Genomic DNA, 27522 nt, shown 5'->3' with positions numbered 1-27522 from the left:
TTTTTTCACACTAGTTTCACTTTATTATTGAGCAAACCTTCAATTTCCATCAGGCAGAATATATGAAAATCATTGGTGACTGGTAATTAGTATAAAATTCACTTAAAATTACACCACCACAATTTCCTAAGCACTTCCGACAAAAACTGGTGTTCAGATTTTACATATCAGCAAAGTGTCTCTGCATTCTCCATGTAATAATTCTGCATGTGGTTGCTCAGCAATATGGTTCTGTAGTTGTTACTTGTAACATTTATAAATTGCTTAGCCGGATTAAGATGGGAGACTTTTCAATCACTGGTAAGGAAAAATAAAACAGAATAGGTCAAGTCAGCCACTAAGAACTACTATTTAAATCTAAGTCTGATCATACACTGTTTATTGTTCAGTATTTTATTAATAATACTAAACAACACAAGAGATTCAGTTTTAACCTTAGGGATACGAGTTTATCAGAGTATCCATCTTAGTGTCTGGTGATCTGCATGGAGATTTTTTGTTAAGTCATAATGCTTTATGTCTACCTGATAGTCTACCTGATTCATGGTTAAGCAATGGAGATAAATTGTTTACTACTTAGTTAAACATGCTGACAAACTGATTGTAACTGGGATTACAAACCATGTTGAGAAAAGTGTGCATACTTACAAAAAAATATGCAAAGGTGTTAGACTGTTTGAATGTTAAGAAATGCAGTGTTGCTGTGTTTTCAAAGTGTCCACTCAGTAGGAAACAAGGTACTTTAAGTAAACTGCATACAGTACTTTTCTGTCGAGGTTCTCAAACTTGGCAAAAACAATTTAAGTATATTCATAAAATTTGTTTTTAGGGCCTCTGCAATGGAACATAAATGCATCCAGCTAAAGAGAAAATAATTTTTATACAGAAATGATGCTCTATTAATATTTTCAATTTTTTTAAAGCACAAGATAACCAATAAAGGCAATGCCATTAGAAGTTGAAGCTAAAAAATAAATGATGAGGACAACAAATATTTCAGTTTGGAAATGATGTGAATTAATTACTTCCTAAGACAGCTCCTGGCTCCAAGTTGCATGGAGTTCTTAAACAATGATAAAGCATGCCAGATGTATTCAGCATTCAACAATGAAAACATTTTTCTTTGAATAAATATTTTGTGAAGATTAAAACAAATGATATTTCATTTTAGATTACTAGTTTTCTGTAATCTAACTGTATTTGAAATACTGCAACTGAAATGGTATTAAACACATTTTCATAATAAAACAAATAAAGATTTAAAGATTTATGGACACACTAATTTATTGAAGGCGGTAGTGATCAATTTTTTGGCCCTGCAGGCCAGATGAGTTGTGTGGGGCCAGTTTGTGGGCTGGACTGGACCCTGCCACTGCCCCCTCCCTGCCCTTCATGCCAGGATTGGGTCCTAGGGATCCAGAACTGCCCCATATGCACCTGGACTGGATTCAGGGAGGCCAGACACTGTCTCCTGCCTCTGGAGCCCGGCACCAACCTCACTTGGCTTGCACCCCATGCAGCGTGCAGAGGCTGGGGCTTCCCATGGCTCTGGAAATTTGGCAGCTGGGGAGTAGTGCCACACCTCTCCCATCACCAAATTTCTGAAACTGTGGGGAACTTGCAAGCCAGATAACACAGCACAGCACAGCAGGCCAGATCTGGCATGCAGGCCAGGGTCGAGCATCTCTGGCTTAAGAGATTAAGGTGTGGTTTTAAGTATAAATCAAAGCTATCCGACCAGAGCTCCATGCAGCCTGCAAGTGGGTTAAACTGCAGGCTGCTGGGCTCTCACCCAAGCCACTGTTTTCTCCATCATTTCTCTTCTTGCTGCCTCTTCCTTGGAGGCAGGGTAGTGTGATGAGGGGAGCTGATGGTGAGTCCAGACTATGTGGGTGGTTGGGGGCAGGGAGAGGAAGAAGGAGAGGGGTATTGGGACTGCATCAGGGGAAGTTCATGCTCCCTACAAGGCAGTGGTTGGGGTGACAGCACCCATGTGGTGCAGCAGTGGAGGGGTATCCATACGGGTACACAGAGCAGGGAAGGGGAGGGAGGGAAGAGGGAGAGGATCATCTGTATAGCATGCACCCATGGCCCATGGCCTGGTGCTGTGGCTCCCAGGGCCTTAGAAGTTGAACAGCCCTGATATAAATCCTTAAATGCAACTGAGAGTTGACACAGATTTATAATATATATTTAACAGCACAATTTCGAAGTCCTATTTTATACTTTCAAATGCAATCTCTTTCCAACCAAAGAATAAGCAAAAACCTCTTACATGATCTTTTCATGCTAATTAGAATTGCTAATTAGTTTTGCTCTCTTCCTTGTCCCAAGAGCATTCAAGGGTACAAGGCTTTAAAACATTTCTTACCGTCTTCCCCAAAATCACAAAAGTATACAAATACTCTATGCACTGAGAATATACTGAAGTAAAGCGCATGAGAACTATTTTAGCAGGTGCTTGGTACAACCCATAAGCAGTGAACCTGCCAAACAATTTTGGATGTTTCTGAATTTTGGAAGCACACATCTTGCTGTTTTTAATTTTTGGCCACTCTAAAACTGAAATCTGATCTTTTGAGGAAGTTGTGGGTTATTAATGCCTAGCAAGCAAGTGCTGCTTTGAAAAAAGATGCCTTTGACAGACTTGTGACTGTTTTGAAAGTTAATGCTGAAAAGGAACAAATAGTAAGTTCACACATGGATATTTTCCTAGGTTAAAGGGCAAGTTGCAATTCCCTGTTGAAGGGGCAAAGGGAGACTCATCTTATTTGCTCTTTTGGTATCTACACAGGGCCCAAAGAAAATACTGGTATCACTGCTGCTTCAGTAAAAGGAGGCACTGCTGCTTTAGGAAAAGGAGACTATGGACAAGGAAAAAAGCCTCTCCCTCCCACAAAAAGACTGTTCAAGGGGTTTTTTTATTCATTTGTTTTTTGGCTGGAAAAAACTGCCACTTCTGCAAAAGAAATGAGAGCATTTCCAATCAGAAATCTCTCTCCCCTCCCACACCAACTTGAAGTAACTCTTCAGTAAACTAAATCACCAAAAGGAAAATTATAAGAAGTGTAAATAACTAGGGAAGAATATAATAATATTGCTCAGGCATGCAGGGATGAAGTCAGGAAGGCCAAAGCACAACTGGAGTTGCAGCTAGAAAGGGATGTGAAGGGTAGCAAGAAGGGTTTCTATAGGTATGTCAGCAGGACGAGGAGGATCAGGGAAAGTGCAGGTTCCTGCACTTTCCCTGATGTGGGAAGGCAATGGGGGAGGCAACCTTGTGACAGAGGATGCAGAAAAGGCTGAAGTGCTCAATGCCTTCTTTGCCTCTGTCTTCACAGGCAAGGTCAGCTCTGAGACTACTGCACCAGGCAGCACAGTTTGGGGAGGAGGTGAGTAGCCCTCAGTGGTGAAAAAACAGGTTAGAGACTATTTAGAAAAGCTGGATGTGAAAAAGCCCATGGGGCCAGATGGGATGGATCCAAGGGTGCTGAGGAAGTTGGTTGATGTGATTGCAGAGCCATTGGTCATTATCTAGAAAACTCATGGCCATTAGGAGAGGTCCTGGATGACTGGAAAAGGGTCCTCTGTGTCCACATTTAAGAAAGGGACAAAAGAGGATCCAGGGATCTACAGACTGGTCAGCCTAACCTCAGTCCATGGAAAAATCATGGTGCAGATCCTCAAGGAATCCATCTCTAAGCACTTGGAGGAGAAGCTGGCAATTAGGAACAGCCAGCATGGATTCACTAGGGGAAAGTCATGCCTGACCAACCTGATTGCCTTCTATGATGAGATGACTGGTGCTGTGGATTCAGGGAGACCAGTGGATATGGTGTACCTTGATTTTAGCAAGGCTTTTGATATGGACTACCACAACATTCTCCCAGGCAAGCTAAGGAAGTATGAGCTGGTTGAATGGACTGTAAGGTAGACAGATAACTTGCTGGAGCACTGGGCTCAGAGAGTAGTTATCAATGACTCTGTGCCTAGCTGGCAGCCAGTATCAAGTGGAGTGCCCCAGGGCCTGGTCCTGGGGCCAGTTTTGTTCAATGTGTTCATCAACAACCTGGAAGATGACACAGAGTGCACCCTCAGCAAGTTTGCAGATGACACCAAGCTGGGGGGAGTAGCAGATACATTGGAGCATAGGGCTAGGATTCAAAGTGACCTAGACAAATTGGAGGATTGGTCCAAAAGGAATCTCATGAGGTTCAACAAAGACAAGTTCAAAGTCCTGCACTTAGGATGGAACAATCCCATGCACAGGTACAGGCTGGGGGCTGACTGGCTGGGCAGCAGCTCTGCAGAAGAGGTCAAGTAGGTCAACGACAGTAGGTCAAGGGAAGTGATTATTCCCCTCTATTCAGCACTGGTGAGGCCACATCTGGAGTACTGTGTTCAGTTTGGGCCCCCCACTACAGAAAGGATGTAGACAAATTGGAGAGAGTCAGGTGGAGGGTGACAAAAATGTTGAAGGGATTGGGGGATGTAACTTATGAGGAAATACTGGGGCAATGGGGCTTATTTAGTCTAGAGAAGAGGAGACTCAGGGGACTCAACAGTAGCCTTCAACTACCTGAAGGGGGGGGTTCAAAAAAGGATGACTAGACTATTAGTGGTGGCAGATGACAGAACAAGGAGCAATAGCCTCAAGTTGCAGCAAGGGAAATTTAGGTTAGATATTCGGAAGAATTTTCTCACTAGGAGGGTAGGAAAGCACTGGAACAGATGATCCAGAAAGGCAATGGAATCTCCATCCCTGGAAATTTTCAAAACCTGGCTAGACAAAGCTTTGGCTGGGATGTGGAGATGGTTATGCTTTGAGCAGGGGTTGGACTATATGACCTCCTGAGTTCCCTTCCAACCCTAATTTTCTATGATTCTGTGAATGGCTATACACTTCTCTTGGGTGGTGAGGACCCCCAGTATCCCAAGGAAGAGGGATAAGCTAGTTCCGTGATAGGTACTTAGAGGCAAGCTGTCAAAGTGCCCTGTGGGGACCCTCCTGCTGGTGCCAATTCACCCTGCCAATGAAGAAACCCTGGTCACTCTATGTTTATGCAAGGAGTGGGGCCTCATTCCCCCAGAGCTGCACCTGTCTGGTATGTACCCAGGCTGGGCCAAGCTGTGAAGGAATACATCCTCAGTTCTGCTGATCAATCAGTTAGAGATGTGAATTGTGGGCAAGGGAGCAGGGTAGATGTGCTTGGTAGGTAGATTTATCCCAGACCCAAACAGGTCCAGTTGCACTGCCTCCTGGATCTGTGCACAAGGTGGGAGGCAGGGGCAGCACAGCTACCTCTGCATCAGCTGGAGACAGATGGTCTTCCATGAGGGCAAAGTAGCAGCCTCCTATCTTCCGCTGGCTGGAGTGCTCATCTTTCAGGTTACTTTGCTGCTCTCGAGCCAGAAGGTTGGAATTCCTGTAGGCTCTTTCTTGCACCAGCTTTTCCAGTGCTGCAAGTTTCCCTGAAGTATGTAGTGCTGGAATTGAATGCTTAGCCATGCCCATAATCATCAGCATCTAAAGCCTCAAAGATCTTGCCCATCTGTGTTATGGGAATGGCCACAACCCAGATCCACAATATACTTGTTCGTATTTGACTCCTGATAGAAAGCACCCGCACTAATTAAGAGATGGTGTAGGGAACTATAGGGATTATAGCCTTCTCACTGCATCTTATTTGTATTTCTCTTTGCACAAAATATGCTTCAATATACCACTTGCTCCATATATGCAGCTACTCCACCAAAGGAAAAAAAAAAAAAAAAAAAAACTTACTGCAAGACATAATTTTAGCCTTGAAAAAAATTCTCATGTTTAGAATATTTGCAATCCAACATGACACTGAACCTATTTCATTCAAACCTGATCACCGAAACAAAAATAATCAAAGTGCAAAAAAATTAATTAAAGGAAACTGATGGCCTGTTAACTCTCACACATTTATGTGGTTTATAAACACATATTAAAGATGCTTGTTTAATCTACAAGAACAAAAAAAGCATTCATAAGCCCCTGGCTGACTAACGCTTACGGTTTCTACTTGCCCAATTTTCTAAACGTATTCATTCACCTGTGCTTACTGGCTCTTACTACAGAACTGGGATTTCTCCATCTCTCTCCCATAATACCTGAGAAAGTAAAATGAAAAAAAACCTAAGCTAAATACAGTATAAACTTAATGTATCAAATACCATAAATGTCAGAAAAATGTAAATGTTAAGGTTGTACCACTTTAACATTGCTTCCTGGAATGTATGTATAACAAGATTTTTTTTAGATACTCTGTAATCATGTAATTAAGACTCAAAACAATATTTTAGAAATGTCAAAAGAAACAGCATGACAGCACAAACAGCAGCATAATGCACAAGTTCCAGAGAAATTACAGGAAAACTTTAGGTAAGTTTAATATTTGTATCACTGAAGTTGCTGGTACTTAATTATACTTTATATTGCTTAAGCAATTACTACAAAAATGTCTAAAAATTGACATATTTGCATTCCCTAAGCAATAATTTATTAAACATACTGTAAGAAATAACTTGAGAGACAAACACTTACACACTTTCCCTTCTTTTTCTAATTTCCTTAAGTGGCAGGTGATGTTATTTTCTGCTGCTTTATATAAGGGTTCAGGAAGATCCTAATAAAAACACAATGAATATATTATGGTCATGCAACTTAAATATTTGTCAGTTTTGTCAATTTTTTTTTTATATACAGAATTAGCTATGAACAATGTAATTCCAAAAACAGAATTATTTGTTAAACACTACCTATGTAACTGCAAAGAACTGAAACAATTCAAAATTCAAACAGTTGAATAGATTTTTAACTTAATTTTGGATTTACTGATTTTTTTCCTTCTGCAAATCCAAAATGGCATTAAATATGTGATTTTTTTTTCTGAACTGGGGTTGTTGGATGTACCTGTGTTGGTCTAAGGACACAGGCAGACAAGGTTCTTTGGGTAGATGTGATAACTTTTATCAGACCAACTATATAGATGGAAAAACTGTACTTTGCAAGCTTTTGGGCACAAACACCCTTCTTTCAGGAATAGGGATGCAAAATTTAGGTGCAAATAGTTAAATCACATTAACGAACATGTAGACACATTAAAGTGCATTAACACTGTGTGTGTAGGCAGTCCACGCACAGCATTAATGTGCTTTAATGCTTGCACGTGTAGATGACAGCCAAAACCCACGTTATGCTCGTTAAGCTAACATGCATTAAATTTAGGTTGTGTTTAAATGCACATGTAGATATGCCCAATATCTAATTTTAGTGTTTGGCTAAATATAGGAATGGCCTTTACTGCCAACCAAATATGTAGCTCAACAGTGGATGGTAAATATAATTAAGATGCAACATTCCAAATTATTCATTAGATTTTCTTCTACTGTTCCAGTGTTTTTTCTCTCAAAGTCATTGGCTTTGAAAATCTGAGCCATTTCTTTGAATAAACTGTCTGGCAAATGGGGGTTTTATGCAGGGGTGCACAGATAGAAATTTTTTGGGCTGATACCGATGGCTGATTTTTAACGAGCCACATTGGCCGATACTGATCCAATTCTGATATGCAGCCCTGCAGTGTGGTGAGCGGTGTCTGACTGATAAGTCTGTTTTGGGGGAAGGGGAGGGGGGAGAGAAGGGGCACGGTGGGGGGCAAGATTGAGGTCCCTGCACTGAAGGAGGGAGTGGGGCTGGGTCAGGGGCTGGCATTGCCCAGCCAGGGCAGGGCAGGGCAGGAGATGGAGCCGCAGCTTATCTGAAGGGTGTGTTGGGGGTGGGGGGGGGCAGGGGGAGAGATGGCTCCTGCCACTGCATGCACCCCGGCAAGGCATGGGGTGCAGGCTGCTGCAGGCTGGGGCGGCACCAGGCTCTTTCCAGCTGAGGCTGGACCAGTCTGTGCTCAGGGCGTGCGGTGGTGGTGGTGGTGGGGTTACAGCAATTTTGGGGAGGTGCAGCCCCCCAACCACTGCTCCCAGCACTGTCGCCACCCACCTGAAGCACAGCCTGGCCCAGCCCCATCCCACTGGGAAGAGCCTGGTGCGGCCCTGGCCCCAGCCTGCAGTGCCAGCTCCCCCTTCCCCACCCACAGATCCTGAGGCACATGCCCCCCCATGCCCTCCTGGGGTGTGTGCAGAGCTGGGAGCCACCCCCACCTTCTCCATGCCTCCCAGATAAGTCACAGCTTCATCCCATGCCCTGCCCCAGCTGTGCAGTGCCTGCCCCCGCCCCAGCCCCACTCCCTCCCTCACCACAGGGGCCTTGATCTGCTCCCCATGCCCCTTCCCTCCCCCCTTTTCCCACAACAGACTTACCAGCTGGACCTGCCTGCTCTCCACGCTGCTGGGCTGTGCTCCTAGCCACCTGTGTGCTGTGGCCGTGTACATGCACGAGGCATTTATCGGCCACATTATCAGCCACATCAGACAAAAAAGCCGACTGCTGATGCTTTCAATTTTCCTCATATTGGTGCCGATCTAATATTGCGATCAATGTATCAGTGCACCTCTAGTTTTATGTGATGTAAAGAGCTGGCTTATAAATCGTTATTTGGAAAATCTGTATCACGATTGCAAAATAGGCACCTACACACTAAAACCTTAGTGATGTAATAAAAATTCTTTGGATTTTAGTGATGAGACAAATTCATAATGATTAAGCATCCAAACTTTTGGATGATAATCTAAAATACTGAAATGCCTCCCTCAAAACCACTATTTCTTATGCTACTGTTTATTCCTCCAACAACAAACCTGCCCTATTACCATTTTTTTGCCTGCAAGGGGGAGAGGGACAAATTTAGAATCCCAGGGTGCATCTACATGTACAATTAATATGAAGAAATAAACTTTGGCACATACTGTTCCAGCATGCTGGAGTTCATTGCTCCTGGGTGCCACATTTACACATGTATCCAGAACCACAGCATGCTGAGTTGGGACAAAGCAACCCTGGCTGGCAGGGGACCTGGGGGGAGAGGTGGGGGAGAGGCCACCAGGACTGGTCTGACCCAGCTCAACATGCTGTGGAGGAGCTGGCTGGGGCATGAGGGTGCTCCAGTATGGGGCTAGCTGGCAAGGAGCCCCCCACAATGAAGCACTTTGTGCCCCAGTCAGCCCTATCAGCATCTACATGCATGTTGCTGCATAGTACATAATGCTGCAGCAGGACAGTACTTGTATTTAAAAGTACCAATTTACAACGGTATTTATTAGTTTACTGCAACTTAATAGGTAGATGTGTAGATGCAAAGACTTTACTGTGGAGCTAACTGGGCATCTCTGCAGTAAACATCTCGTGTAGATGTGCCCAAGTAGTCTGTGATACAGGTGGGAATGTTGAAAAGCCTGCCTGAATTCGCACTTGGAATCTCTTTCAGTTTCTCTTTCACAATGCAACTGTTACTGTGTTCCTGCTATCATCTAACTCAGTGGTTCTCAACCTTTTTGGTACCAGGACCCATTCGTAAAGTTTGATTGCCAGTCCCAACCCAGTGTCCCTCACGCCCAACCCATTGCCCCTTACCCCCAAGTGTGTGGGGTAGGGAGTGGGTGTATGTGGCGCATTGGGGGGGGGGGAGGGGGGGAGTACAATCAGCCCCTTGCAGGCTGGAACTCTGCTTGCCTGCAAGGGAAGAGCCAGGGTTTCCCACACTTTTCTCTGTTAAAGGATAATCCATTTTTAAAGTTTGTTTGCAACCCTTTCATATATTCTTGTGACCCATGGGTTGAGAAACATATCCATTTATCTCACCCAACTCATCTCAATGTGATGAGTGGGCAACAGACTCCCTACCTTAATGCTGGGCTGATTTCTACTCTACAAAACGGCCAGAAATAGACTATCTACTCAGACAGGTAAAATTTACAGCAGTTTCCACCTGACATTTATAACAGCCATAAGAGTGAAAGTTTGCTGTACCAAAACAACCCACATAGATTGCAAAACCCTTTATAAATCTGTCCTGCATAGGGTTTAGGAACTGTTAGACAGCAACAGTCTCCTCTCCTAGAATCCATCCCCCTTACTCTTAATTCCTAACTAGGAAGTTCTTAAAAGTGATACTGAGAGTGAAATGATCTCCATACTGTGAGCCCTAAATAGTGAGATTTACCCTTTTGAAGAGAAAGGTGTGAGGAAGCAGGCTTTAGACATCTGTCAAATGAATTATTTACATATCTTGCTTCAGATAACAAGATCCAGATTATTTTGCCCTACAGTGAGCAGATGAATGCCAGATTTCTAACATAGCTGGCACATAGCATTCTGAAGGCTGTGAGTGCCTGGGGTTACATGTTCTAAATCACTTTGTGGGACTCTAAACACCTTTGTATATAATAACCCCCCCCAAAAAAACCAAAACAAAAAACCAAAACAAAACAAAACAAAAAAACCTATTATCTGACATTTTTCACTCTGATTTAACTGTTTTGTAACTTAAAGCTTTATCTTCATAAAAATAAGTTATTCACTAAGTTTAAAGTAGTTTGTTACTGAAGTTTAAGAAGTTAATAAAAACAATTTAAGTTCCAATCCAGGAAAGCACTTCAGCAATATGACTACTAACATACTGAATGTCATGATTTACCCTAATGAAGGGTTTTTGAACCTGAAAGCTTGCTTAATAACTATTTTCCAACTATTTGGGTTGGTCTAATAAAAGATATCAGATTCACCCAAGGAAACTTGTCATGGTTTACACATGCACAGACTATTTATTTTTCATAACAGGAAGCATATGCCAAGTGTGACCTTGTTCCATTATGAACTTTTAAAAGTCTAATACAAATACATACGCCAATGTTTTTAAATTCAATACAAAATAAGGTTGTGATCTTTGATTCTAATCTAGTTCCAGATGTAAAAACATTTTAACTAGTGTTACCTTGTACACCATCTTTACAAGCTCCATGGGTGTAAATGATTTTCTGGCATTCTCCTGGAACATATTTAAAATTTGCTGTTCGCGCATATTTCGGTGAGAAATATACTCTTGAATTTTAGCATCTACATCATGTACTACAGGGCCATGTCCTAAGTTTAAACACATTTACAAGAGTAGTGTTTTATATAACAGAATTACAGAATCAAGTTAATGAATAATTCATTTACAAATAACGTCTCTCTCAATGAAGTGTACACTGATAGGCCAAAAGTTTCTGTAGTCAACAACACACAAAAAGATCTGATCCCCCAGCTCAAATAATCAGGTATTCATTTACAGTGAGTTAAATGGGATTAACTATCAGTGCAATTCCAGAGCAAGGACTGAACCTACACTTCTGGATCAGAACAGCAGAACTGAAAAGATTTGAGTGTGAAAAGGTAACACTGCAAGGACAAGGCTGCTGTGGCCTACTTAAACACAAAACAAGAAAAAAAAACTCATTAGGAAATTAAATTAAAAAAAAAGAAAAATATTAATTTGTCTGAACAGGAATAAGGCAATGGCAAAACAGGTTAACTACATTTGAAATAAATATTCCAACGTGGCCATTTCAATATGGACTCATTCAGATCATAAGTACTTGCTTATACGAAGTACTTTGAAAACAAGTTAGGGAAGGACTACAATCCCTATCTAAAAAGAACTGAACTTTATATGGAAACTATCATAAGCAAACAGTTTATATAGGTGCTTTATCTATGAAGAAATTATTTGCCAAAATACAGGGATTTTTCTTTTTATAAACTGTTAAGGTACACAGAAATCCTAGTACTGTAATTTGGATGGTACGCACTTTGCATGCCGAGATAAAGGAAACTATGTTCATGTGTGTAAGATTGATTGTTGACTAACCCACTCATAAAACAGTTTCCTTTGCAGCTCTTCTGAATCTACATTTTTGGAACTTTTAATAGCCTATAGATGTATTTTGGAGTAAGTTGAAAAAAATCAATCAAAATAATTTTTTGTCCAAAGACTTTTGGGAATTTTTGACAGACCATCATATCTTTTTCAGTCCCTTGCACCTTAAAAATAATTTTTCATTCTAGTTTCAAACTGCCTCTTGAAATCAAGGAACTAGGATACAGTGCAAAGCTCCTTTTCTCTGTGCAATTTACAATCCAAAGATTGAAGGCCTTAATTCTCTACTCCCTTGCACTATACAGTCATTTATACCAGTATAGAGAGGTTGTAAAACACTACCAAGATCAAATACCAGCATTTACTTGGGTCCATGAATCTTGGGCTCTTTTTCCTGTCTGGGGAAGTGGCAGCATAGAATGAACACAAAACACTCTTCAGAGGTTAAAAGTCTGTGTTGTATGAAGTAGCATCAAGTGAATTCTAAAATAATGAAGTACTGCTAGAATCTGTGGAAATTTTAAACCTGATAGGCAACTAGGAGGAACTTGTAAGCTTGGCAAAAGTCTACAAAGTCTTCAGCACAAAAAGGTTATGCATATTCAACTTTCATGCTATATTCAACACGTTCACACCTATATACACCAAGCCTTATTTTAGGCTGTAACTGACATATGGATGGTCATAAATATGTCTTAAATGTGTACTTTAAAAGTAAAACTTTCTAAAAATAATATCCTTCAATTACAGTTTTTTTGCTAATCAAAACAACTGTTACAAACTTACTATATGTATAATCGGTAACACCAATAGTATTGTATGTTAAAAGAATATTGAAATGATTAGTTGAGGTAGGAAAGTGGAGGTGGTAAGACTAACTACCCGTCCTCTCTAAAGGGCCAAAAAGTCACGTGAAGCATTCTCCACATATATGAATGCCAATGAGAAATATGGAACCATATCTGGACAGAAACCTGCTTCATCAACCAGTTTTCTGGGTCACTCACCACATTCTATTAGTTATAAACATATACCTTCCTTAAAGGAAGTATATTCATATTTTAATAAGGTAGGTCCTCATATGGCTGCCACCATTATAAAACATCACAATCCCCTTTGTGTATGACTCCTGTGAAGTAGTGTCATTACCTTTACATAACAGGTGGGAAAACAAAGCAAAGAACTATAAAAACTGACCTGCTCTAAGTCACAAAACAAGTTTGTGGTGCAGCCTAGAACTGCTCCTTAGCTCCTAGTTCAGAGACTGAACTACAAGTTCATATATCATGCATATAGAATTCTGCTAACAGAGAAGGACTTTAGTCAACTTCTCCCACTTAATGGAAGAAATTCTACTTTCAGTTGGTAATACTCTCTGCCATCTTTGTAAAACCATAGATTACATGAAGACAGGGTAATGGGAAGTCTTAAAAGTTCACACTTTGAAGACGGACCACGTGAGGAGTAGCTAGGCAACTCAGATAATTAACTGCTAAACTAATATGGCAGTAAGAATGGGTTCAGATATGTTACTGAACCCGTAGGCATGGGAGACAAAAGAGAAGATGAGGGCAGATAGCTGGAGATCCTAGAAAGCCCACTGCAGAGCAGATTAGCTAATACAGCTAATGTTATTTTGTAATATACAGAAGATGAAGTACACTGGTGCATTTCAGAACCATAGCGAATAAGCTGTTGAAAGAAAATAGAAAAATACAATATTCTTTAATGTAAAAGCAAATAACATAATCCTCAACCATTTGATTGTATCTAGTCACAAAATGTTTAGCAAAAATATGCTTAGACCCCTGTTGCCAGCTTTATAGTACTGAAGCACATAAACTGAGGCATACCAATTCCCTCCCTTCCTATACAACAGTGATATACAACTTTTTAAGGCTGTGGACCAGATTAACCCAGTTCAGACTAGAGGTGGGGGGAATATGCTAGGACCCAGCCACTGCTGGCAGTTTTCTCTGTAGCAGCACAAGAAAGCAATTGCTGCTGAAGCCCCCTACTGCCAAATACCTCTAAAGTCCCATGTCTATGGGCCAATCAAATGGCTCCACCAGTCCAGATTCAGCCTGCAGGCCATAGGTTGCCAACCCCTGCTCTGTAATAACAACATGCAACCTTGCTTTGAAAACCAGGCCATTCTAAAGTGTATACTTCTAAAGTATACGCAAATATTGGTTTAGGTTAGGGATGTCAAACGTAGGACCCGTGGGCTGGATCTACCCACCAGATCATCAGAAGTTGGCAAGCACAGCCTACTATGAATTCAAGGCTCTTTGGCCCTGCTAGCCATGGCCATCAGCACCAAGCTTGGGTTGCCATAATTGGATCCCTCCCACTGCCAAGATCTTGGCCAACAGACCCCTCACCACCACCTCTGTATCCCTCACTGTCCCAGACCCCTCAGAGGCTGTGGCAGCTATCTCCATTTCCCAGGCTGGATCAGGCATGCAAGGAAACCCAAAGTCTGGATCTGGCCCAGTTTGACACCTCTGGTTTAGATGAATGTAGACACATATTATGTATTTGGAAGCCAAGACCCCTAATATATAATCAGCAGAAAGTAAATCAAGGTTATATACATGAGAAAGAACATTGTTAATGGGCTTTCTGCCTTACAATGCATGGTGCTCTTTTACAGTTTAAGGAAGAAACATGAAACATTTGTAGTGCCAAACACAGAAAAAACCTGGAAGTTTGTTCTAGATTTGGAAAGCATGCCTTAAAAGAGTAGACAAATATCACCTATGGTTGGAAATGTCAGCCAAAAACAGTGGGTGCATAATTAAGCTGACATTCCATATTGAAAATATTTATGCTATAAAGTGGGAGGGTGGAAAGATTTCTGGTATGAATCTGAGGTTCATCTGTTAAATCAAAATTACTGTATTTTCTCACATACAACATACTCCTGAGATAAGATATGCACCTTGTATTTGAGAGGCGGAAAGCAGAAAAAGAGGTCTTTCTTTGTAATAAGCCAGTAGCAGCAGCTAGGGAGACAAACCTGCTCATTGTTCTTCCTGTGAATCCATGTAGACTTTACTTTCATTTTTGTCTAGAAAGTGGCAGAAACTACCATGGCCATATTTCTTGGATATAATACACACTCCACTTTCCAGCAGCTGGATTGTGGATAGTTTGGGGCAGGGGGTTAGAAAAAGGTGTATGTATGAGAAAATATGGTATTTTGTTAATGTAAAGATCACCTTTGACTTTTTTCAGAAACTACAAAAAAACAAGTGTATTAGCGTCTCTTACTATGATGGTTAATTTTTTACATTTTAAATGTTTTGTTATGGAGAATCCAAATTCCCAAATCCATGTTTAAATATTAAACACATTAAAGATGATAAATACCATTAAAGTTTTGTTTGATAACTTAAATATTCCATTTTAAGTATTCATATTTCTTAACTAAAAGATGGTTAATAGAAAAGTGTGGATGCCCTCTGGTGGCCAAAACACATTTTTTAGTTCTTATACATATTTATAAGGTACTGGCAATGAATATATTCTGATGTATATTCAGTCCAAACCAATTCACATACTTAGTAAAAATACACATGGAAAAAGGAGATATTTACATTAGGCAAATGGACTCACTGTGACAAAACTCTACCTAATTCAAAACCTCACATAAAAGCCTACAAAGTGTGTTTGAGAGTAGGCTGGCTGGGAGAGAATAAAAGAAACAATCATCTCAGGAACAGGCTACTTATTCTGAATAATATTAAAGCACAAAATATAGTTACTCTTATTATAGTAAGAATTTTACTGTATTAAAGAGCAGTAATAGAAACTGTTTTGATTGGAGAGTGCTTACTGTTTGCAGAAGTGAACAAATAATTTGTGGACTATGTATACAGATTAGATCTGACTGAACCTAGTATATATAACAGAATATTTATGGCTACTGACCACTGATAAAATATAAAAATATATACTGTATTGTAATAAAAATCTTAACTGAAATAAGCATATTAAAATGTAAACAACTACAGCAAAACAAGCCTTTGGTGGAATTATTTCATCCTTTTATAATAAGATAGGCAAAAAAGTAGTTCTGGCAGCACCAAAGGTCTATAGATCTAAGATAAGAGTCTGTATGGAGCAGAACTTTTGGGTGCTGAATCTATGGCCCACCCAAAAATCAAAATGATTTTTAATTAGTTTTTAAAGGGGCTTTTATCTCTACCTAATTCTACAATGTGGGGGGAGGGGGAATGATAAGGCTCATGCAGTCTGAAACTAGACTGATAAAGGTGAGCACCTTGGTTCAATGAAGACTAACTACTGGATGAAAATTAGACCTTTTACATCTAACTACATACCCCAGAGAAGCTGGGTTTTTTGGTTGTAGCCATATTGGTCTAAGGCCATGGGCAGGCAAGGTACTTTGAGCAGATGTGATATCTTTTATTAGACCAACTGAGTCGTTGGAAGAGAGCTCTTAGCAAGCTTTTGGGCACAGTTACCCTTCTTCAGGCATAGGGACCAGCAGACTCCCTATGCCTGAAGAAGGGTGACTGCACATGATTAAATGGTGGAATCTGGCACATTACTTGCTTCAATTTTTTTTCTTGGAGTGCAAAAAAAAATCAAAAGAAATGGACTACAGTATATAAACATTGTAAGGCAGGCAATATGGACTACTGGACAGAGGCCTGGGTACTATTCTCAGCAATACCACTGATCAGCTGGTAACTATAGGCAAATTATTTAACTTCACTTTCTTCATTTTCCCCATCTGTAAACAAGGTATCCATCAACTTTAATAACACTTCCCCTCCCATAAAGTGATTTAAAAGCTATTGATATAGCATGTTATATATGCTAATTTATTTGAGAAGAAATACATTTTAAGTATATTATAAGGAGTAAAGGCACAGGGCACTGTCAAAAAGGGCACACTTAAAAGGTTAGGAAAGAAAATAGAAGCAGGGGGATGAAGTCACTCATGCAGAATGAAGGTGTCAGGAAAAGTAAAAAGATAAATGAAAGAGGTAGGAGTTAGGAAGTGAAGTTCTGAAAGAGTAGGGAATTAAATCTTAGTCACATAATGAGTTTTTAAGTTCAGCCTTGATAAACAAGAGTCATGTTTTATATGAAAATTAATGTATTCCCAGAAGAAAAGAAAAGCAATGTCAAAGTCCAAATCAATCAGAAGATTATTAACAGATACACAGTTTGAGGTCATATGAATACTTAAAATGGAATATTTAAGTTATCAAGCAAAACTTTAACTTTAATGGTATTTATCATCTTTAATGTGTTTAATATTTAAACATGGATTTGGGAATTTGGATTCTCCATAACAAAACATTTAAAATGTAAAAAATTAACCATCATAGTAAGAGACACTAATACACTTGTTTTTTTGTAGTTTCTGAAAAAAGTCAAAGGTGATTTTTACATTAACAAAATACCATATTTTCTCATACATCTTTTTCTAACCCCCTGCCCCAAACCATCCACAATCCAACTGCTGGAAAGTGGAGTGTGTATTATATCCAAGAAATATGGCCATGGTAGTTTCTGCCACTTTCTAGACAAAAATGAAAGTCTACATGGATTCACAGGAAGAACAATGGGCAGGTTTGGTTCCATAGCTGCTGCTACTCAGTTACTACAAGGAAAGACTTCCTTTTCTTCATTCTGCCTTTCAAACAGAAAGTGCATATCTTATCCCAGGGTACGTTGTATATGAGAAAATACAGCATGGATTCATCAAGAGCAAGTCATACCTGACCAACCTGATTTCCTTCTATGATAAAAGCGACAGGCTTTATGGATGAGGGGAGAGCAGTAGACATGGTATACTTTAACTTAAGCAAGCCTTCTGACATTTGACTAGGATGGTTTAGTTAGGAATGATCCTGCCTTGAGCAGGGGATGGGCTAGATGACCTTGAGGTCCCTTCCAGCCCTATTTTCCCCATGATTAACTGAATTTACCGTATAAATGCAGGCTGCAATAGAGACCTATACACTCCATAAACCATGATCACCATTACCACCTTTTTTATACCACCCTGACAAAAGCAGCTAAAAAAGCAAATGGTCATAGGTACTTAACTAACCTACTTGCCCATTTCCTTCCATGTTCTTTTCAGCTGCGAGCAAAGTGCACTGGTTCTGCTGTACAGTGCATGGGTCCTCTGAACTGTCAGTTCAGAACTTTTCAAAAGCGCAAATTTAACACTGAATCAAAATGACGTCAGCAAGAGAAATAGCTATTATAGTAGGCAGCCATGATGAGGTATAAGCAGAGTGTCCTGCAGTATTATATCTGCATTATTATTTGTCTGTAGTAAGTGGTCTTATATTGTTATAAATAGGTGGTGCACCAATAGAGATTTTGGGGGCCAATACCAATAACCAATTTTTAAGGAGGTATGTCGGCAGATACCAATCTGATTTCTGATACAACTGCATCCAGCTGGTAAGTCTGTTGTGGTGGAAGGGGACGGAGGAGGGAAGGGGGGGCAGATAAGTGGCCCCCATGGTGAAGGAGGGAGTGGGGCTGGGGCAAGTGCTGCCCAGCCGGGCGAGGCGGGGCACAGTGTGGGACAGAGCTGCATCTTGTCTGGGTGGGTAGGAAGTGAGAGCGGCTTCCACTGTTGCGCAGACCCTAGGAGGGCATGGCGGAGGGGGGGGGGTGCCCCCGGATCTGCAATGGGCGGAGCAAGTTGCAGCTGTGGGCCAGGGCCGGGACTGCGCTGGGCTCTTCTCGGCAGGGGCTGGGCTTGGGACAGGCAGTGCCAGTTCTGGGAGGGGCTACAGCCACCCCAAATTTCGCTGTAGCCCCCCCAACCTTCCATCCCAGCCCCACTACCCCCGCCTGGCACAGCCCTGGCTCTTCCTGGCACATGGGTGGAGGCGGGGGTTAGATTTATGAAATCCAGTGGAAGCACTAGAATGGGGGGGGAGGTGGAGGGGGGGGTGCTATGGCACAATTTGGGGTGGCTGCAGCACCCCCCGTAGCTCTCTCCCAGCGCTGCCGTCTGTCCCAAGCCCAGTCCCCGCCAAGAAGAGCCCGGCGCAGCCCCAGCTCCAGCCCGCCCAACCTGCGCAGATCCGGGAGGCACACATTGTGTGCATCCCCTCCCCTCCCCCCCATGAGCCACAGGGGACTTGGCTGGGCAGCACCTGCCCCAGCCCCTGCCTCACTCCCTCCCTTTCTGTGGGGGGCATTGATCTGACCCCCTGCCCCTTCCCTCCCTGCTCCCCTTCCACCACAATGGACTTACCAACTGCACACAGCTCTCCAAGCTGCTGTGCTGTGCTCCTTGCCACCTGCATGCTGCAGCACAGCTGTGTGCTGCACTGCAGCTGTGAGCATGCACAGGCATTTATCAGCCAAAATACTGGCTGCATGGGGCCAATTTCCAATACAGCCAATTTTATTTATATTAGCGCTGATCCAATATCGGACCGATGTATTGGTGTACCTCTAATCAGAAGATTATATGTTAAACAAATGTATACTGTTGATTTAATTATGCAATTCAATACATAGATACCAACCAGGATATATCAAGACAGCTTTAATTTGCAACAGCCTTTCCAATGATTTCATGTACTCATAGAGGTCTTCAAATATTGCCGTCCCTTCTCCTAGAATACAGTCACCAGAGAATATAGCATTTTCTTCTATGAGATGCAAAACCATATGATCATCAGTGTGTCCAGGTGTATATAAAACTCTGTTAAGAACAAAAGCATAAATTTACATGCAGGATGGACACAAAACCCCTTACAAGAAATATATATAAACATGTAAATGTTTGTGATTAATAAAGAAAATACAATTCTATAAAGAATTATTATAGAGATATGAAATAGCAATGTAAAAGAAGATACAGCTTAGGTTAACCCATTATAAATTCCTAGATTTCATAAATCCATGTGGGATTTGGCTTACATCAGCAGTCAGAAACTTTTTTAGGCTGCAGGCTAGAATTACCCATGTTGGGTCAAAGCAGGGTGGGCACAAGGACCTGGCTGCCACTGCTGCTTCTTTCTGAAGCCCCATGTCTACAGGCTGAATTAATGGGTTCTACAGTCTGCATCTGGCCCACAAGTCATAAGCTGCCGATTCTGGGCATAGTTAGCCCCACATTCTATAACACAAGTTTTTCTACTATACATGTAGTATCTGAGCATTCCCCAGCAGTGCATTAAGTGATATGACTACTCTCTCTCATGTGGCTACTTTTCCTCTTATTTGCTTCCCTACAGGCAAACTGTATGCTCAGGAATTTTATTGTGGCTAAGTTCATAAATATATGTGCATGTACATGCACTCACACACTAAACACACAGATAGAGCTATATGTCTATGTTACACATGCAAAGTTGAAGAAATGCACCTTACAGGTGGAGCAGAATGGAATGAGGTGTGAAAGGATCATCCTCCGTCTTCACCCAAGTTCACACTATAGAATCAGGCTGTCCCTGAACAAAGTTGTGTCTTCTGCATTTTTGATCTTCACCTTTACGGAAAATGTTTCACTGTGGCAGAGGAGTAAAAATGCCAATCCAGAATCTTCATCCCAGAGCTTTCACTAGTCTTTTAGATCTCCTGGGCTCAGGCCAGGGAGCACCTTGAGGATAATGACCAAGACCTGAAACTTGATTTTAAGTTATTTGATAAACTAGTGCAGGGAGCAAGAAACAGTTTAGGGTGTTCACTATAGTCCATGTTGCTGAGAAGATCCTAGTCAGTATTTTGAAATCTCCATAGTTTCTTAAAGACTTGATGGTGTTGGGCCCGGGTATAATGCATTTGTATATTCCATCCAAGAGCTAATAAAAGTATGTATAGTTGTGCCCAGGTCACTCTGTCAAGACAGGCAAAGTCTTTCAGCCAACTGAATATGGTTTAAAAATATATTTAGGAATAAAGTTGTAGGCAGGACCTTCTAGACCATTAAGTCTAGTCCCCTATGTTCTCAGGCATTTGTTATCCAAAGCAATTGCCAAAATTACCACTTCAAATCCTTACCCTCACAACTAGAAGGAAAAACAACCCAAACACTAAGAGCACCATATAACATATGCTACAGGTAAAAGGGGGGGAGGGGGGAACACACAAAGGCACTTTCAATGAACTGACACAATGATAAAGCAGCAGTTAATATATGCTTAGTGGATCCTACGAAAAGGACCAAGTTCCATACTACACAGGAAGGCAAAAATATCCACAATCCATGCTAATCTGATCAAGAAAGGGAAAATCCTTCCTAACCTCAAATTTGGCAATAGGTATGACCTTAAATGGAAGATGAAGATGCTTTAGCCAGAACCTCTTCTAGGTTTTCTAGTACCAACATGAACTAAAAATAATGCTCTATTACCTAGCTCGGTATGACATTTTAATGCTCTATTACCTAGCTCAGTATGAAACTGCTTACTAAATAAGAACATTTTAAAAAATGTTCCTAATTGGGTCCACTCCAATTAATAGTCATATGCCTATTTTTACCCCTATTTAAACTACACTGGGTATGTCTACACAAGACACTAAACGCGCAGTAGACTAATTCTATCGTGCATGTGTGTGTCATGGCAAAAGCTATGCTAATGCACTAAAATACAGTACAATTAGTCTACTGCTCATTAGTGTCACTAAAAGACCATGTGCTGGGGCTACTGTGCAGTAGCACCAGTTACTGCACATTGAGTTAGTACCTGTTACAGGTATTAAACTTAATGCGCAGTAACAACAGCATATTAATGTATGTGTCCATGTGCCCATTTTGTTCTAAATTAGATCTAAGTGGCATAAAACCACCAAGAAATCCTTAGACCACTTATTTTGACCGTCTTCCTAGCACTTCCTAAAATTATTCTTACTTCTTATGTTCTTTTGCTTGTTCATTTCCTTTACCTCTGCTCTTGACCAAAGTTTGGGAAAGAGAATGCGTCCAAATGCTATACCAAATTGCCATTAAGTCGCTCAGAGCCTAATGAAGTCTCCAGGACTCCATATAATGTGTACCAATTGTACACCAGAACTGAGTCTTATAATACCAGTGGTGCTCAGTGTTTTTCCTCAGCAGGCCAGATGGGCAGTGCCCATTCCATCTGCAGCCCGGATCCAATGGTCTTGATCCAATGCCTGGGGTTGGCATGGCAGGCACTATCTGGCCACATGGATGGGGGCAGGGAGCAGGCCAGCTTCAATATAGCCTGGCAGGCAAAAGAAGCTTAAGCCAGCTACACAGTGGTTGGTCCACCCCAGCCCTGCAGGGGGTGGGAAGCAGGTGTAGCCTGTCCTCATCAGGTAAAAAGGGAGCACAACCTAGCCTGGGGGGGAGAAGGGGAGCACAGCTGGGCCCCAACCCATAAGTGGTGGAGGAGGGTTATGACCAGGGATCCTGGTTTTCTGTGATATAAAAAAAATCATATATATTGCACATAGCACTCACAGGCACCACATGTAGCATGGGTCCCAGAATAGCTGAAACAGGCACCGTGTGTGGCATAGCCCTGGAGCTGCTGGGGTGGACACTGCATGCAGTACAGCTGCTGAGCTGGCCAGACTGTACCACATGTGCTGCCTGTTCCAGCCAATCCAGGATCCATATAAAACATAGCACTTTTCAAAACCAGCTGGAGTGGCTGCTGGATCAAGTATGCTGTGGGGGAGGGAAGTCCATGGGCCAGATCAAGCCATGCATCATCTGGGTCTGTTCAGATCCAGGGGCCACAGGTGCATGCTCTGTTCCATGTGGGTCTGATCAGACTCAGAGGCAGCACCTGAAACCGGATGGCAGGATTCTGTGGGTCAGATCTGGCCCACTAGCCATATGTTTGACAATCCTGTTACGAATAAATTAAATCCACTGCACTGGCCTTATCCATAAAGTCTACTATCTTAGCATAGAATGATATTAAATTAGTCTGATATAATCATCTTCTGAGTAAACCTAAGTTGTGTTTTGTTCCATTTGCCACTTCCTTCCATATCTTTACCTATCCTTTCCTCCAGTATGTGTTGGTACTGTTGGTATGCCAGTACTATTAAAGTTGAGCTGCCAGCCCTAAGAATGTGGTCTGAACAATTATTCTCCCTTTTTTGAAAACAGGCACTACATTTACTATTTTCCAATCATAAGGTACTCTCTCCCTGCATTGACAGGTTCTGAAAAATCCATACTAGACGCCTTGCTATTTCACATGCCAATCCCATCAACATTCCACTGGAGATTAACCATGCCTCTAATCTTGTGAGAGTGAGCAGTCTGTTTCCAGCTCAGGTATGGTAATTTCTAGGTGCACGTCTATTATTTACTATAATACTCGAGGGATGATTATAGAGAGGATGGTGATGGATTTTTCTACATGACCACAGGGGACAGGACTACAAGCAATGGCCTCAAGCTGCAGCAGAGGAAATTTAGGTTGGCGATTAGAATTAACTTCCTGTCCACTACCTCCAGGGAGCAGGGCTGGGGGGGAAAGAGGCTAGTAGCGCTACCCTCATGCCCCTGCTCCGCCCCCACCATCATGGTGGTGCTCCGCTGCTGTCTGCCTGGAACACTGTTGGAGTACTCTGACTAGTTGTTTCAGACAGCCAATCGGGGTGTGAAGAAAGCGTGACAGACAGAGAAAGGCTTTTTTATAATATTAGAATATTTGCAAGAGCAGGTTAGACAAATACTTGTCTAGGCTGGTTTCATCAGGCATGATCCTCCCTTGAGCAGGGGGGCTGTACTAGAGGAGTCCTTCCAGCCCTACTCTGCTATGATCCTATGGTCTTATTGTAAGATGCCCTGTTGGAAAGGGCAGCATATAAAGCTAATCAATAAATGTTTGCCACTGTAGCAATGTACCACTGTATCATCTTTGAAAAGATATTTCCACCATAAGAACTGTACTTAAAAAATTGCACCTGCCTTTTTACCAAAACCTCCTAAGTACAGTAAAATCTGGTAACTCATCGTTCTAGGGGAGTGGCAAAGATTAACTAATTATCAGCAGCCAGCCATTTTCTATTTTTAAAAATATTTATTGGTTTTTAAATTCAATACAAAAATAACAATACATATATCTCAACTGTACATATCAATTTGAACATGTTTGTCAGAAACAATGAAAGGGAAAAGAAAATAAAATGTAAGGAAGGATGGAAGAGGAAGAGATAGAAAATGAAGAGACAGGTGTGCAAGGAATACTAGTTTAGTTGCCAAAATAGTCTAAGAACTCTCTCCAAATTGCATTAAATTTTTTAAAGCAGTTACATCTGGAAGACATTTCTCTCTTCATAGATGCCAGCTACACCATCTCACCATACCAGGTTTTGACCTTTGGAGATATCACTAATAAGGTGCAACTAACCATATTCAAATTTTCATGAGATAGTATGCAAAATATATGTCCAAACATAGTAAAGAATGATTTTGATATACGGAAGAAAAAAGCAGATTACAAAAATTCTTAGTGCAAATCATATGCACCTTGGTTCACAATGTGAGCATTGAATGATTATATAAAAGTTTATCTTCCAATTTGTTGTATAAAAAACTCAGAAAGCTCACTATGTAACAATTACATGACTGTGATAGAGTAAAACCATCAAACATTTTTGCTTTGTCTATAAATTATCAACTGTTCTACTATTTGGAATTATCTTCTATTTTAGCAATGAATGCATGGATGTTTTGTTGAGCCAAGAAAAGCTGGAAAGCATCAAACAATTTGTAGGCATCAGCTGACTTGGCAGGTTCCACAGAGAGCATAGGTCAGTACCTTTTAAGCTGCCTAATTACCAGGAACAAATCCCATTGTGTACCCAGTGTGTTTTGTGCACAAATCAAGAACACTCTAGTGGGGATTCAGTGCACTGACTAACAAGATCACAGCAATGATGATGAGTTATCCCAATAACTAATCAATCTAATTTCATTGCAAATAAAATTGTGCTGAAACAAACAGAAGCTAAAAAATATTACAAGTAACAAGAATTAAAATACTAACGGAGGTTTTTCCCTTAAAGAGAAACAAGCACTAGACACTCTGAGAAGTCTACCATGAACACTGAGATCAACTTTAAAATAATTATCAACTTTAAAAATCAGTTCATTCTACTGCAAAGAGCAGAGGTATAAAACTTTATAGGTACAGTTAATATCTACTGAACTGTTTTTATTTTTGGGGAGGGCAGACAATATCACAACATGGCCCCTAGCAGACGTTACATTTATCATTGGTTAAGATCAAACTTAGTATACACAACAGCTCAAGAATCCTGAAAAAATAACATAATATTAAAAATGATATGACTAACTTGCACAGAAGCTATCTTTACCTGAGAGTGGCTCCTTCAGTCTTTACCTCATCTCCATCTTTCAAATATAAATACTTTTGTTCTCCCCTTCCTATTATTTCTTCACGAGGTGGGGTGCGTGGAAGCTTACTAATGCAAAATTTGGAACCTGTTTTTAAAAAGTAAAATTATATTTCAGATTGTTCCTGTCTAAACATTGGTAATTGACTAAACAAGGCCATTTCATAAAAATTCAAAATGACAGTTGATGTACCATTAACACATGGTCTACAGCACGTGCAAAGTTAAAGAATAAAAAATTGACATAAATATCTTATGTTAACAGAGCAACTTAATTTATATCCACATAGGAAGAATCGTTCAAATGCCAAAGAAAACCTCTGAAGGGACAGGTGTGCCAAACTATTTTTGGAGGATAAAACAAGAAATATTTTTTCTAAGTGAAATTACTAAGAAATTTTCATTTAAGTTTTACAATCTGTTAACAGGTTTAATTTTCAAAACCTGTTTCTTGTTCACAAAGATACCATCACTTCCAACATCATTTGGGAATTCCTTGAAAGAGGTTTTGGGAATATCTCCCACTAAACAGAAAGGGGCTGTAGTTTCTATGCTGTTCATTAAGTTTAAAAAAAAATAGCTTTCACTGTTTAAAAATTTAATTAATTAGAATCTTAAAAGTCCAGCTTAATATGTATCAACGTCATATACTGTTCATTTCAGATAAGGGTAGATGTGAGAAGATGTGATAATTTTGGGCCAACTGCCAGTGCTTTAAAGAAATTTATTATTCAGGAAAAGCCATTTGAATTAGGGATGTGAAAGGGGAAACAGTAAGTATATTTTCCACTGGGGAGCCAGGATTTTATTTTTAGGGGTGTTTTTTCAGTGATTCTAGGCAAAACTATGGAAACTGTGATTTTTTGCGGTTTCTACAATAATTGTGAAACCATGATTTGAGTAGGTCCCTGATTATTGGTTAACTGTTTAACCAATATCATTGGAGAAGTTTAAATGGGTAAATATTTAAATTATATATACATCCCCAATTTGAATGGCTGCTTTACTTTGCTACTCAAGTGAAAATAATGGTCAACGGGCTATTGATGGTACTGGATATCACTATCAACCTCCTACTATTGTGTGAGTTATCAATGGTAAACTAGATTTTTTTCTCATCGTTCTAGGATAAAAAGAAGGTAGAATGAAGCTTCTTTCCTCCAAACAGACATATGTTAATAGGAAGAAATGGTGACTAAATCAAATATTTGTGCTATTCACTGCACTTACACTATGCACTGCAGCAATGCCATCAAGTATTTAAATATGGTGTACAGTTCATACAGAGAATCTAATTAACAGGCTTACAAAACACCCAGTGAGATGTTCCCTGGCTACATACCTAACAAGTCACAGTCCTTCAGCACCTGAAAATTAAACTCTAATCCTCTGCCTACCTTTACCGATGTTTTTACATATGTCGGAGATGCCGCCAGTGTGATCAGCGTGCCAGTGTGTCACTAAAATCTCTTGTATTGAGATGTTGAAATCATTGAGCGCCTGCTTTAAACAGCCAATATATTCAGGTATTGCTGGCTCTCCTGTGTCAATGAGGATCCTTCTACATTCAAAAAAAAAGAAGGCAAAGACATTCCATTAAAAGAAGCAGCCTAGGAATTAAGAGAAGACTGGTTATAAAACTTGAAGTTTTATAACCTACAGAGCACTGAACACAGAGATGGCACTAGCCTCCCTGAGAGATGCTTTTCTCCTAGCGACAGATGCCCCGGGGGCAATCAGCACACCTGCCTGGCTGGAAAAGCCACTTCTAGGCTGGGCTGGGGGGAGATCTCAATTGCAGGAGTGGGTATTTTCTACTGGGGCCGGCTGCAGGAGCCATGCCCAAATTTCCTTCTTCAGTGCTGCCGGGGTCCTGAAGCCACAGAGATCCTGCAGAGACTCTTCTCCCAGAACAGCCGGAACCGAAGCCTGCGCATTCGGCTTCAAACCAGGCCACGGCCTGAGCGCGAGCCTGGCAGCACTGCCCGGCCTCCAGCCCCGGGCGGACCCTCTGCCACTGGCCCGAGCAACTCTGGCTCGCTACTTCGCGCATGCGCCGCCGCCAGCAGCTCCTCCGCCCCGGCCAGCGCTGTGACGTCACGGCTCGGACATCCGGCAGGGGGGGGGCTAATGAAGGGGGCAGGGGGACCCCGGCAGCGCCATTACCTAGGCCCGGTGCCCACCAGGTAGGTGTTGGTGCCTTGCAGGGTCATGGGGCCCGGGTTGCAGCCCAGCACACGCACCACTCGCGCCGACAGCTGCTCGATGCGCGGCAGCACCGCCGCCATCTTGCCACCGCGCAACTGCAGCGGGCGGA

The 27522-nt window shown here is 41.3% G+C and overlaps 1 protein-coding gene across 3 annotated transcripts; it reads right to left on the bottom strand.

Moving 5' to 3' along the window:
- Window positions 1-27522, bottom strand: LACTB2 (lactamase beta 2). 3 transcript variants are annotated; one of them, XR_002093897.2, is made up of 8 exons: window positions 27372-27522; window positions 26603-26766; window positions 25167-25293; window positions 19379-19557; window positions 10911-11059; window positions 6572-6653; window positions 649-834; window positions 1-297 (listed from the first exon to the last, which is right to left on the bottom strand). XR_002093897.2 is itself a non-coding variant. In XM_014606831.3 (8 exons), exons 1-8 carry the CDS (start codon window positions 27491-27493, stop codon window positions 291-293), a joined length of 888 nt encoding a protein of 295 aa, XP_014462317.1. In that variant the 5' UTR covers window positions 27494-27522; the 3' UTR covers window positions 1-290. The 3 variants fall into 3 exon arrangements, 2 of the variants coding, with proteins under 2 accessions (XP_014462317.1, XP_006274203.1); XM_014606831.3 differs by lacking the exon at window positions 649-834 and adding an exon at window positions 6081-6138; XM_006274141.4 differs by lacking the exon at window positions 649-834.

The sequence above is a fragment of the Alligator mississippiensis genome, chromosome 3 (assembly GCF_030867095.1).
Source record: "Alligator mississippiensis isolate rAllMis1 chromosome 3, rAllMis1, whole genome shotgun sequence".
NCBI lineage: Eukaryota > Metazoa > Chordata > Crocodylia > Alligatoridae > Alligator > Alligator mississippiensis.
This window is presented reverse-complemented; position numbering and strand designations above follow the sequence as displayed.